This window comes from Mus caroli, chromosome 15 (assembly GCF_900094665.2).
Source record: "Mus caroli chromosome 15, CAROLI_EIJ_v1.1, whole genome shotgun sequence".
Classification (NCBI taxonomy): Eukaryota; Metazoa; Chordata; class Mammalia; order Rodentia; family Muridae; genus Mus; species Mus caroli.
Window position 1 is genome coordinate 67,334,701 of NC_034584.1, and position 13,480 is coordinate 67,348,180.

Below are 13,480 nucleotides of genomic sequence, written 5' to 3' on the forward strand. Positions count from 1 at the left end.
GGAGCTGGGGAGGGGTGGAGCTGGGGAGGGGTGGAGCTGGGGAGGGGTGGAGCTGGGGAGGTGGTGCTTACACTTAGGCAGTGTTTATTGTTCAGGAATTTGAAGAGTTTTGTGCATCTGTGCACTGCCTGTTGTCGCTCATGGGTCTTCTCTGATGTCAACCAGATGTAGAGATGCTGTAAGGTGGATATGATCAGAGGCTTTGCCAGACCCCCAGAAATGGCCATCCCTGCCCACCCCTCAGAGCGTGTGTTCAGCTTCTCCTGTTCCCTTGTCAGTCTCTGTCCCTAGAACCACCCTTTAGGGCTACCTTCTTCCTGTGCAGCAGGAAGCACTTAGCTTGCTGGGTGCCAGGTGGCCCTTTCTAGAACCTTCTGCCATGCACATAAACAGGGCTGCACTCGCCTCTGGTATAAGGGGGGGGGGTGGAAATGGTTTAGACAACTGCGTGCTGAGACTGGGTGGTCAGCTCACCTCGACACAGGATGTTCAGAGGTAGAGTGGCTTAGGAATGGGTGCAGAAACCATTGTGACTTGCACTGGTAAAAGCCATTGCCACCTGGGCACATTCCTAAAGTGGCACGATACCTCGTCGCTTTTGGAGCTCTCCCTCCTGACTTCCACCTGTGCACACCAGGGCTTGGAGCTCCTGCTTCTTTTGACTTCTTGATGAAGCCCTGCCCCTGCTGGGCTGAGCCACACCATAACCCACTACCCTCCAGGCTCCAGTGGGCCAAGTTACCTCTACTCTGACCTACGGAGCTTGCTCCTGCCTAGTCCTTCTCTTCTCAGGAATGGCTATGGTCTTCATTCAGGGCTCTTTAGTGAACTTCCATTGGTCCCGACCTCTGGCCTTGGTGGAGCTGGCCTGTCTTCTGGGCCGAGGCCCTCCTCCTAAGCTTTTACTAGCTGCTGAGTGGTCTCCCTCCCACAGACACCTTAGCGGGCAGATGAGGTGGTTTGTAGGACCCATGTCCTCGAGGGACACTGAGGCATGGGTACAAGTGGTAGGGGAATCCATTTCTTTAGCAGATCTCTTTCTGACCAGGCTGATGGATGCTTCCCTGCCCACTCCAGATACTCCAAACCTCTAGACATGTGAAGTCTAGTGGTCAGGTCTTGCTACCTGTGGAATGTCCTCTTTGGGACTCTTGGGCCAGAGCTGGGTATCCCTGCCCTGTCCCCAGCTGCCGGAAGCCCTCACCGACAGCAGGATTTGGAGTTCATTGGTTGTGGGGTTCTGCATCATGAAACACTGCAACATGTGGTCCAGGGCCTCCATGGTCTGGTAGTACAGTTTCTGCATAAGAGAGGAGGTCAGCCAGCTCCTGTGGGGATGACACCCCAACACTGCTGCAGTACCCAGGGGCACCCACTCTCCCCATGTGTTCAGGCTGGGCTCCTACAACCGACAGAGCTCATTACTGTGTTTGCCAAGGGGGCTTGCCACACAGGTATGGATACTGGCTAGAAAGGCCTTGGGAACCCACTCATGCCTTCAGAACAATTCAGTCCCAGCAGTGCTGGCTCCATAGACATGTAGATATGTGACCAGGGCTGTCTTGCCCCAGGATCCCAGGGTTAAAGGGATGTTATTACGGAAGTAATTTTTCCTCCTGAAGCTCTTAGCAAATTTTAATTTTATTGTTTATTTAGCATGTGTGTAAGTATGTATATGTGTGCATGCATGCATGCAGGCAGACAGCAGCATGTGTGTGGAAACCAGAGGGCAACTTTCAGCAGTTTGTTCTTTCTTACTATGGATTCTGGGATCAAACTCAGGCCATGGAGGTTGAGTGACTTCTATGTAATAGTCATCCCCACTGGTCCTCTTAAAAGGTTTTAAAAAGGACATGGATAAACACCTTTCCTTGGTCCTCAAAAGATATGGCTGATCGTCCACGTAAGGACCTTCAACAGTGTTTACCACTGGCACGTTCAGGGAAGGGTGGGGCGGTCACAGAAATGCCCAGTCAGACTCTCATGAGTCCATTAGGAACTCTGGCCGTTTGCTATTTGGTGACCTGGGGAGATGGCTCCATTTCTTAGGTCAGCATTCCTCCACAGAGGTGACAGGCAGCCAGTCCCAAGTGATAGGATAGGAGACATAATGAGTAGCATCAAACAGGAGACTGGGTCAATGCTACTAGATCCCAATGTGGACACCTTGGTTGTATTTTCTGCAGAGTCAAGGAGTCTTCCAGTCACCAGTTGCTTTGTAAGATGTAGAGACAGAAACGACTCTCTCTATCACCACCTTTTCCCAAAGGGCCCACCTGTCCACACAGCTTCATGGCCATATAATACATGTAAGACCCTTGGGTAGGGTTCAGATCTTGGCATCTCACTAGATTCTTTTCTCCTGAGCTGTGTACCCCTTGCTCCCAAGTAACTGTGGGAAGGGCACACAGACAGCCTGGTGGTGCCTTTGTTCCACAAAGTGGGGCTCACTTCACAAAACTGTCCTGCCCTTTGCTACTGACACACCTGGCCGCGACTATGCCTGGCAATCTCATGCGCCCTCTGGTGGTAGCCATGAGACATGGCGGGTATCTTTTCTGCAAGGCTTGCTAGTATTGAAGAGGTGGGACCAGGTGAGACCTGAATAGTAGTGACCCAGGCAGGCAGGTAGGTGTGATGAAACAGAGCCCACCTTCAGGGAAGGTGACTCCCTAAGCCACCATAGTGTGGCAGGACAAGTTCCTGCAGTATCAGGGAACACATTCCTTTGAGAGAGCCATCTCCCCTATTCTGTGAATTCCTTGGTTGGCATGGGGCTTGGAGAGAGGGAAACACAGTGATGACTTTTTTGCCTATTCTGCATGGACCTTGTGTCAGCAAGGAGACTATGTGTACTATTACATGTAGAGTTCCTGAGCAGGCACACCCTAGGTAAGCCACCTGCCTTAGTAATCATGGCCTAAAGTGATCATGGACCGTGTCCCAGGGAGGCAAATGGAGACCCAGAGCCTTTAGGCAACTACCCAGGGCCTCTACTCTGCCTGTGGAGTGGCCAGCGCTGGCTCTCTATCCAGCCACATACAGCGGACTGAGCCTGATGTCCTGCCGGAGTCTCCCGGAGTCTCCCGGGCTTAAGTGTAGGCCTCACCTGGATGTTGATGTTGGATGGTTCCGTGAGGAGGCAGGCCTGCTTCTCCAGGGCATCCAGCTGAGGCAGGGTAAAGATGCTGCGGAAGCAGGTGGAGAGGAGGCGGGATTTCCTGTTCACATCCATGGGCGGCCTCAGCGCACTGTTGGGAGGGTAAGGGATTCTGAGGGCCTGGGATTGTGAAGGCAGAGTTCAGGGTTCAGGAGTCCCCCGTCGTCTGTTTCTGACAATGCAGCCTTTTGCTGCCTCTACTTCTGTTTTTTGTTTTTTTGTTTTTTGTTTTTTTGTTTTTTTGTCTATGTACATGGGTATGTTGACTGCATGTACACACGTGAAGATGTCAGATCCCCTGGAACAGGAGTTACAGACAGTTGTGAGCTGCCATGTGAGTGCTGGAAATGGAACCTGGGTCCTCTGGAAGAGCAGCCAGTGCTCTGAACTGCTGAGTCATTTCTCCAGCCCCAGCCTTCCCAGTCTCCTACTCATGAACACAAGCACATGCTAGCTAAGGGCCTGCCGAGGTGCCATCCCTGCAGCAATGTACCTGCAGGGCTCACTGAATGACTCATCCATGCAGGATTTCCTCAACATTCTCCTTTCAGACATCCGCAGGCCAAGCCCTGGACTCTAGCAGAGCACCAGGCTTATAGGAACAGACTACGAAGCAGCACTCTACCAACTGTCAATCAACTTCCTTCAGCCAGCGCTGGGACTTCTACCATGAAAACGTTACAGTCTCCCTGTCTCGCTTCCTGCTTCAGTCTCTTTCAGCACTTTTCTCAGTCCCGTGTGGTGTATGTATCCCATCTCAGGGGCATGTTTGGAGAATAGAGGTGTTTGCCGCTGGCTTCCGGCTGTGTCCCCAGACACCATGCAGGGGCTAGCAGTGACTGTGTGGCAGGCGGATAGGAAGTGAAGGCTAGCACCTGGGAAATGCAGTCAGAGTGGATAGCCACCCAGCTCCACATGCTACCCTGCCAAAGGTCATGTGGATCGCCTGCTATGGTCTGTGAGCAGGCAGCTCTGAGCCCCCTGGTCTATAACCTCCTTCCTGGTCTGAGGATGGAGAGATAAATTGAGTCCTGTATCCCTGGCTCTCTAGATTCAGCTTCACTCTTTTTCCCTGAGGCTTTGCTGGATCTAGATGCTTGGCCTCCTTGATTCTTCCCTACCTTGAGTATTGGTGAGAGGGTGTTGTCTCTGTGGAGTGGCTGTGCTCAGACTAAATGCTTTCTGTGACCAGCAGTGGCTTAACCGCTCTGCCTTGCAGGGCCTTGATGCCTGACTTCTTTCTACCTTGTCCTGCTAGCAGCCTGGGCAGGGATTGGCATTCATCACAGACTGCAACCTACCAGAGGCTGGAGACAATATGGATGGTCTGCTGTCGGATGCTGGTGACCAGTGTGTCTTGCGGCTCTTTCTCCATCAGTGTCTGTAAGTTCACAGGAGAAAGTGCAGAAGCTAGCAGACCCCACCTCTGACACCAAGTCTTATTACCACTCCATGCAACCTGGGTGATGCTGATGCTTGTCTTTAGCCACCTTGTAGTGAGATCTGGTCCACCCTTAAGAGAGCCAGCGTGGTCTCCGGTGCAAGACAGGCCAGGTCTGAGCCCTGAATACTGAGTCCTAGCTGCCCGGCCCTGTACTAGCTCCAAGCTGCTCTGCCTCTTGCTTCCTTAGAAATCATTCCACTTTTCTGTTGGATCTCAGGCAGGGGACAGGACCCAACCTGTTTTGATCAATGGCCCTTTGCTCCTGGCACTACTGCCCAGCTTCTTGTACATTTCTCACTATCCCAAAGAATCTACATGGGTACCCAAAATCCGAAGTGATTGGTCTGGGACCCAAGCCAAGAAATTATGCAGAATGGAGTGTGTCGGCCTTTCTGGGTCTCAATGGCACTGCCTGTACTGTGGGCATACCCGATCTGCTCAGGGTCCCAGCAAGACCCAACTAACTCGGGGTATATGGAGTATTTCCTGTGTTAGCCCTTTCCCAGGTCTGAGGGAGGAGGCTCCCTGTACCTAGGAAAGCTGCTGGTCTGAGAGAGGAAGCTCTGCCTAGCAGGGCTGCTCTGAGGGGCAGGCTTCCTGTGCACATACCATCAGACACTCCAGGAGCTCACTAGTCTGGGAGAACTCGTAGCTGTGGGCACCTTCGTTCCGGCTGATGGCTCCCACCAGCATCGTGATAGCAGTAAGGAAGCTTTGCTTCAGGGTGTCATCCTGTGTAGGTCAGGCCCCAGGGCACAGATCAGGCTGAGAGCCCAGGAGCTTGTGGGAGAGAGCAAGAAGCGAGGCCGAGGCCACCATCTTCAGGCACACTTGAGTCAGGGTGAGAGGGGCGTGGTGGGGACCACTGGGCTGGGAGCTGGTGGGTAGGGTCTTCCTTAGGAAGGAACGCATGCTCTTGGTTTAAGCGTGTGAATTCTGTGAGCCTGGTCAAAATGTGAGAGGGGTCTGTGAGGGTTTCTGGAGTGTGGTATGTACAGCCTCGATGGGCAAGACTTATTGCTGGCCATCACAAGCCAGGCTATGGTGCTCCTTGGAGAAAGGCATCACCCTGGCCTCTTAGGATCCAGCTCTCCCCCATGTGAAAATCCAGTATTTGCTTAGTAAGAAGTGGGGGAATGGGGTTCTCATCAGACCAGAGGGAATTCCAGGGTAATAAAGGCACCAGGGCAATGCACAGCACAGGAGGCTTGGTGGGAGGGCAGGGGACTTGGGCACAGGCCAAAGATGGCCGGCCCTAGGCTTCCCTGAGTTCATGATCGGGGCAGGGCAGAGCCGGAGTCCTGGCTCCGTTCTGGGGAAGGTGCAGGACTGGGGTGATGGTGAGCAAGGCAACCTGTACCCAGGAGCTGAAGTGGAAGTAGAAGATCATCCTGGATAAGATGTTGTCCACCCATGGCAGGATGTGGTTCTTGGCCCAGGCTGCCATCTGGCCGTAGGAGAGGAGGATGGTGCTGCTGGCCCACTTCCACCGAAGGTCCTCAGTGTTCTGGCCGTGGAGCTGGGTAGGAGTGGATTTGGGGTTGGGCCTTGCCCACTGTCTACTTGGGGAGTGGTGAGAAGGGGGTACCCCGATCCCAGCAAGGTCGGGGAGGGGAGTGTCCAGAGGGTCTTTGTTTACCAAATGAGAACAGCAGAAGTGAAATTAGATTTTCAGGGAGTTAGGCTGATTATACCAGGACATCAAAGGCATTGTACTAAGGCTCCATTGGTACTGGAAGAGTTGAGGCCTCTCCCGTGATAGTCTTTCCCTACAGCCCAGCACCCTGATGGGCACACCATACACTCATGGGCTGCCGGGAGCCGTGGAAAGATCACATTTCTATCCAGGCAGACAGTAATGGGCAAAGTGGAATTTCCTGCTTGGCTGTGGCCCAGAGTCATCTCTCCTCTCAGATGTCACCACGGTACTAGCATGGTAACATTGCAAAACAGTGACAGGTACCCACGGAGAGCCTGAGGCATGCACTTCAGTTCTGCCACTTGCCAGATGTGAAGAGCCAGCGGAGCCTCCTCTAGGTTGCAGGGTTAACCATGAACAGACTGCAAGAGCATGAAGAACCTCCCCAACCCAAAATTCCTTCGGAGAGGCTCCCAGGCACTGTCTTCCAGAGGAGTCACGCAGGGTGCAGTAAGGTGGCACAGAATGGAGCCCCCTCCAGTGTGCACAAGCAGTTCTCGGGCCAAGTGTCTCACCTTTTAGATAAATCTTTGCCTCAGTGACAACCATAATCCTAGAGTGGTTGCTATGTTTCCCTTCATGCAGTGTGGGATTTGATGTCTGCCCCTACTCCACCACCCCCATCCCACCCTACCACCCTAGGAACCCTGAGTTGATACCTTCAGGGAAAAGTTCTGCAGGCTCCTCTTGAAGGGTGTGCTCCGCCCAAACTGTTCTAAGATGGCCCAGGCATCATCCAAGTGCTGTACTGCAACCAGCCCCACTGTGAGAGCAATGCCCTGTGGGCAGAGTCCCCCCTGAGTCTGTGATCTGGATCCTGTAATTCCCCACTCCACCAGCAGGGGGCAGGAACTCACACACAATTGAGGACCTGCAGCTCGGAGCCCAGACACCCAGGAGGTGTCTTGTGGAGTCTGGTGGATGGAGTTGGGGGTGGGGAGAGGAAGAAAGGGAGCTTTTGGGGTTGGTTGTCTCTCGTGCCAGCTCAGCTTTGAGCAGACATGCTCAGGATAGCAGTGAAGATAGATATGTATGAGATGCGAGAGATGCGATTGGGGCTTAGTTTGTGAATGAGTCAGAGTTCATGCTGTGATCAGCCCTCAGGACATTACCAGGATCAGGCCTCAGTGTGTGTTCATGTTCAGGTCTCAGATTGTGAGGAGCACCAGGGCTCAGTGTGTGACCAGGATGAGGGCTCAGATTCTGACTGGAGAACCACGGTATGAGAGTTATAAGGACTCAGTATATGCGCAGATTCAGGAGGTCTCAGTGTCAGCGTCAGGAGCAGGGTTCAGCGTGTGTGTGGTGAGACTAGGGGCTCAGCCTGTGACCTTCAGGGCTCACTATGGGAGCAGGATTAACAGTCGGTGTGCATTCGAGGATCAGGGTTCATTGTGAAACCAGGGAAGGGGCTCATTCTGTGACCAGGGACCAGGCTGAGTATGAACAGGGTCAGGGCTCAGTGTGAGATAGGACCACGGTTCAGTGTGTGATAAGGATCGGAGCTCTGTGTGACGGAAACCAGGGAATCGGTAGGTGACCAGCACAACTCAGTTTATGACCAGGGTCAGTGTGTGACTATGACCAAAGCTGTGGTTTGGGTTAGAGGATGAAAGGAGACTGAGCCCTTACCTCCCCAAACTCCTGCTTTGGCCCTCACCTCCCCCTGCCTGGGCCCTCTCCTCCCCCTGCCTGGGCCCTCTCCTCCCCCTGCCTGTGCCCTCTCCTCCCCCTGCCTGGGGCCTCCCTTCCCCCCTTTGGGGCCTCGCCTCCCTTCCCCCCTTTGGGGCCTCACCTCCCTTTGCTTGGCCCACTGGTGAGATGTCTCCAAGAGGGTTGTGAGATGCGTCCTGACAGTGGTGCTGTTCTCCTCAGCTTGAAGGATTAGCCCGTAGTAGGTGAACAGGAAGGCCTGGTGGGGTTCAACATCCTGTCCTGAGCGGGACCCACCTGACCTGAGCACCTATGACCAGTTCCCTAGGTTTCCTCACTCTGAGGCCACCCTTCCCATCTTGCCCCAGGATGGCCTAAACCCCAGCCTGTGGTGAGGAAGGGAGGTGCTTCTAGTCCAGCTGCCCAGGCCTCGTTCCTTCTCCCTTTGTTCAAGGGCCCTGCTTGTCCATGACAGATCCCATGGGCCTGTGTGGTGAATAGGCTGGGGCCCTTGGGAACAGTGTGTGTGTGTGGGGGGCTACCTTGTCCGGGGTTTGCTCTTGCTGTGTCCTGCCAGACTTGGTGATGGCCCACAGCAACTCCTTGGACCACACATCTGTGTTCAGGAACGGCACCGACTTTCTGGCCATCTGTGAGGCAAGGCAGGCAGGGCTTAGAGGCACTTTCCCAGAGCCGGAAAGCCCTGGCTTCATTAGCCCCTGCTTCTCCTTCCTCTAAGTTTTCAGCACTTTGGCTTGTTGGATGGATCTCAGAGATGGAGAACATGTTTCTCAAGGTACCCCCAAGCTGTGTTCAGGATATCTGAACCCTGGGAGGCTGCAGTGCGGTATCCAGCCATGTTCCCAGTATGGGCTGAGGGCCCAGCATCAGTGAAAGTGGCCCTGAGACAGGGTGGGCCCCATAGACAGGGTTCAGTCTGCTTCTCAGTGTGTTTCCATTGCCTGGCATGGTGCCAGCCTGTGGCAGACGCTCGACTGTTTCTTAATGAAACGAGGGATCAATGCAATGACCCTTCTAAATGCAGGATTCTGGAAGGTTCCATCTGAGCTCAGTAGGATGGCTGTAATTATGTCTAATAGACCTTCATTTCCAACATTCCCAGATGCTGTAAGTCAATGAGCCTGAGGTTTTTGTTCCTAATATTCTTCTGGTGTTAGGTACACACCTTAACATTCAACTCTTAGAAAATACTGATAAACGGTCATGTAAGCTAAGTTGAAAGATACAGTTGAGAGTACAATGTCCCCTGGTCTCTCTTTTTGGAACGGTAATATAGATTCTGTGGCACTGCATGTTGGAAGTATGTCATTTTCTTTTTGATTTTACAGGTTACAATTAAGGGATTACCTTGAGTTCCCGAAAGAGACTGAACTTTGGACTTTTCAACAGTGTTGAGACCTCGGAGAGCTATGAGGACTTTTAGAGTTGGATTAAATGCATTTTGTTCTGATATGGCTACAAGCCCGTGGGGACCAGGAATGGAATGTGGTGGCTTAAAGGATAATGCCCCCCATCGTCTCATATATTGGAACGTGTGGCCCCTAGTTGGTGGAACTATTTTGGGAGGATTAAGAGGTATTGGAGGAGGTGTGTCTCTGGGGGTGAGCTTTGATGTTGCAGAAACCTACAACATTTCCAGTTTACTCTCTGTCTCCTGCTTACGGACTAGATGTGAGCCCTCACCTACTTCTCTGGCACCATGCCTGCCTGCCTGCTGCCATGCTCCTCACTGTGATAGTCCTGGACCTTCTGAAGCTGTGAGCCAGCCCCTAATTACATGTCTTCTTTTATAAGTTGCCTTGGTCCCCGTGTCTTTTCACAGCAATAGAAGAGTAACGACGGCAACTTACAAAAGGGAACATGCTGATGAAGGAGGTCTAAGCTCAACCTGGCTGATATTAAAGAAATGGAAATTAGAGGCCCAGGGAATGGCTCAGTGGCTAAGGGAGCTTACTGGGCAAGCTTGAGGACCTGAGCCCGAATCCCCAGAACCACCTTAAACCCTGTCCCCAACCCAACGCAACGCAACCCAACCCAACCCACCCCACCCCAACCCAACCTAAGAACCACAAACAAATCAAGCACTGTTGCATGCGTCTGTAATCCTAGCAACATGACTATCCTATAAAGAATATTTAAACAAGAAATGAAAATTAATACTTAGCTTGGTCCAAGATTGCAAAAAGACTAGATTCATAATATTATTTCCAACAACTGAGGACCACAGACAATGTCCCATTAAGTTGAAATGGAGCTGGGAGACTTCTATTGCTGCTGTTATCATAGGGTCTTTGCTCCTGTTTTTTTTTTTTTTTTTTTTTTTTTTTTTGGTGTGTGTGTGTGTATGTCAATGTGGTGATGCTGGAATAGGCATATGTGCCACCAGTCTTGTCAAACCTGACACACACAATTATGGTGTGGTATGTACTCCTTGATCATGATAAATGACTCCTTTGCTGGTTTATGCATCCACTCCTTTGATCATTACTTGAGTATATTTCCTGCATGCATATATATATATATATATATATGCATATATATATATCCCTCACTCTGCACTCTGCAACAGTGTCAGCAGGCAGCAGCCCCATACAGCTTGTGAGTACCCTCTCTTACTTTCATCAAGGCTCTGTTTGCACAGCCCTGAAAATGCCCAACAGATCTGCAACACAAAAGAAGTGTTTTTTGGTAGCAGGGTGATTGAATTGACAGCTTTTCATATGTGTATGTGTGAACATTTTGGCAGCACCAATTAAAAAACAATATTGACACAAATTAAAACCCAAAATAAATTTGTTTAAGCAACTAAACTTCTAGGGATTTATCATAAAATAGTTCTAAATGAGAGAAACCGTGAACCCAAGGGGGAGTATCTTGCAAGGCAGATGACCATCTTAGAGCGCCCCCTGTAGGTAGGATTGTTTGTCATTCCCTAGTCTTCGTCTTCCATCCCTGAGTTGGAGACTGTTCTCATCAGATGGCAGAACCTGATAAAAGCTTGCTTGCCCTGGCTGGGCCCTGCTCTTGGTCCGTTCTCTGCTTTCTAGGATACAGAACAGATGCCAGGTTAATCCCAGAGTACTATGACTACTGGGAAGCCTCCAGGTTACCCAGAAGCAGCAGGCTCTGTGTGTGTGTGTGGGGGGGGCAGGGCAGGGGTCCTGTCTTCTCACCCAGTCCCTTCTGTCTGCTCACTGATGAGTACGGGAGCCTCGTGTCTGCAATGCGAATGTCAAAACTCTGAAAATGAAACATTCTCCCCCAGATAGCTCTGCAGTCTCCTGTGTGTGTGTGGCCCAGACTGACCCAAGCTGATGTGGCATGGATGGCAGGACTTGTGCATACCTGTCTTTGCAGCACAGGCAGGGGGTCAGTGTTTCTGTCTGTGCATCCAGGGACTATATAAGGCAGGCATTACTTCACTTAGAAAAATCAGAATATTTGAAACTTTGAAGCCTATCTATTCCCAATGGATACATGTTGTATTATGTATATTATATAATATATGTATGTTATATAACACACATATATGCATGTAACTCCTATCTGTGTATGTAACACATATATGTATGTAACATATATGTGCATATCTACGTATATAACATATATACAACACACACACACACACACACACACACACACGGGCCGCAGAGATGGCTTAGTGGTTAAGATCACTGGCTGCCCTTCTAGAGGAACTGAGCTTAGTTCCCAGCACCCACATGGTGGCTCACAACCATGTGTAACTCCAGTTCCAGGAGATCCATTCTCGCTTTCTGCAGGCACTGCACACACATGGCACACACACATACACAACTTGAGGGAGTCAGTTCCTGTCTTCATGTGGGTCCTGAGATTGAACTCAGGTCATCAGGGTTGGTGTAAGCTCTTGGAGATTTGTTACCGTTTAAAACCTTCAGGCATAGTTAACGTACAGTGTTGTTCACAGCATTGAGTGCAAGAGACTTGGGCACACACTAGAACTGCGAGCTTCATGTATCTTCTAGTTCCTGGAATCTGCCCAGAGCTCCCGAGACTCACCACCAGCATGACCCTTTCTGCTTATAAGTTAGTGTCGACTTTTCTGGAATTGTCTGTAGGGTCCATCAGTGTGTGCTTTTTTTTCACTGAGTATCTCTGAGATCCATCCAACCTGCTGCCTGCATCAAACTTCATTTTATTTTTTAATATGGAATTTTAAAAAAAAATTGGTTTGTGTTTGGGAGGCTTCCCCTTGTCTGGCTTCCTAAGGAGGACATCGGGTTGTGGGTTCAAACCTCTAGCTCTGCCAGCTCTACTTGTCTCCAGTTTGAGGTTAGAGCAAGGATGGCTGCTTGGCGCTTTTTGCAGGGGTGTGTGAGAGTCCACAGAGCAACTCCCCAGGATTCTTCAGGGTCACACAAGTCCACCGTATTCCTTCAGGTAGAACTGGGCGTTTTCTCTGCTGGAAGCAAATCTCAGGACAACCCTAACAAGCCAACTGCTGTCTTGACTAGACAGGCCAGACCTCGCCTGCTCTTAGTCACTGCCAGATGACTGGTGACACCTATCGCCTGAGGATGGGGTGCTTCAGTCACCTCTCCCCAGGACTGGAGGTGGATTTCAGACCCGCTTTCTTGTGTCCATTTGCTAGGCAGCTAATGAACAAATCTGTTAACTCTTGCAAGCATGTCCTTCAGCGACTGGGCTGGGCTGGGCTTAGAACGGGACGGTTCCAAGTTGCCGTTCTCTCAAGGACTACTGAGACCTTCAGCTTCTTCTTGCTTCAGTTCTGACAATCTGAGTTTTGCAAGCAATCCTTTAATACTGAGAATGTTAGTGCAGTTGACAATTATTCTGTGCTGAAAGAGACATTCTCCCTCTTAATCAGTACGGTGACCCCTTGTGATGAACTTTGTTTCCTTTCTTTGTATTTGCTGTGTAGATCAGGCTGCTCTCACACTTAGGGCATGTCTCCTGCCTCTGCATCGAGTGCATTTTTTCCTCCTTTCTATTTATGTTGGGCTTAGTTCGTTCTTCCTCGGTAGCTTCTGACAATGAAGTTTCATATCCTTACTAATATAAAAAAAGTGCTTTTTGTACCTCAGGAGGTTCAAATACATTTTCATTAACACTCACTTAAAAATATTAAAAAATATTTTTCTAATTTTTCCTTCAGATGTCTTTTTCCCTACATTTCACTGAGAAGTGACTTGTTTAATCTCCAAGCATTTGTTTGGAGTGTTTTCAGATATATTTTGTAACACTGACCTCTAATTTAACTTTTGGTCCTAGAAGTCTTCTGTTTGGTTTTAGTCCTCCTAAATTGGTTGGATGTTGATACACAGCCGAGAGGCGCTAGTCCTGTTCATTGTAGCGAGAATCGCCGCCAATCACATGAACGTGGCTAGTGATGCCTCTGGTCCTCTGGCCCTCAGTATCACATGAATGTGGCTAGTGATGCCTCTGGTCCTCCAGTCCTCAGTATCAGATGAACGTGGCTAGTGATGCCTCTGGTCCTCCAGTC

At 50.6% G+C, this 13,480-nt stretch overlaps 1 protein-coding gene across 2 annotated transcripts in view; it reads right to left on the reverse strand.

Moving 5' to 3' along the window:
- Mroh5 (maestro heat like repeat family member 5) overlaps positions 1 to 13,480 on the reverse strand; it is a 70,517-nt gene that overhangs the window by 24,959 nt on the left and 32,078 nt on the right. For both annotated transcript variants that reach the window (XM_021184293.2, XM_021184292.2), the window contains exons 7-15: positions 8,499 to 8,606; positions 8,099 to 8,215; positions 6,963 to 7,082; positions 5,965 to 6,123; positions 5,214 to 5,336; positions 4,462 to 4,541; positions 3,110 to 3,251; positions 1,205 to 1,300; positions 72 to 176 (exon numbers count right to left, since the gene is read on the reverse strand). In XM_021184293.2, coding sequence (XP_021039952.1) covers positions 72 to 176; positions 1,205 to 1,300; positions 3,110 to 3,251; positions 4,462 to 4,541; positions 5,214 to 5,336; positions 5,965 to 6,123; positions 6,963 to 7,082; positions 8,099 to 8,215; positions 8,499 to 8,606 — 1,050 coding nt within the window. The remainder of the gene's footprint in view (positions 1 to 71; positions 177 to 1,204; positions 1,301 to 3,109; positions 3,252 to 4,461; positions 4,542 to 5,213; positions 5,337 to 5,964; positions 6,124 to 6,962; positions 7,083 to 8,098; positions 8,216 to 8,498; positions 8,607 to 13,480) is intronic.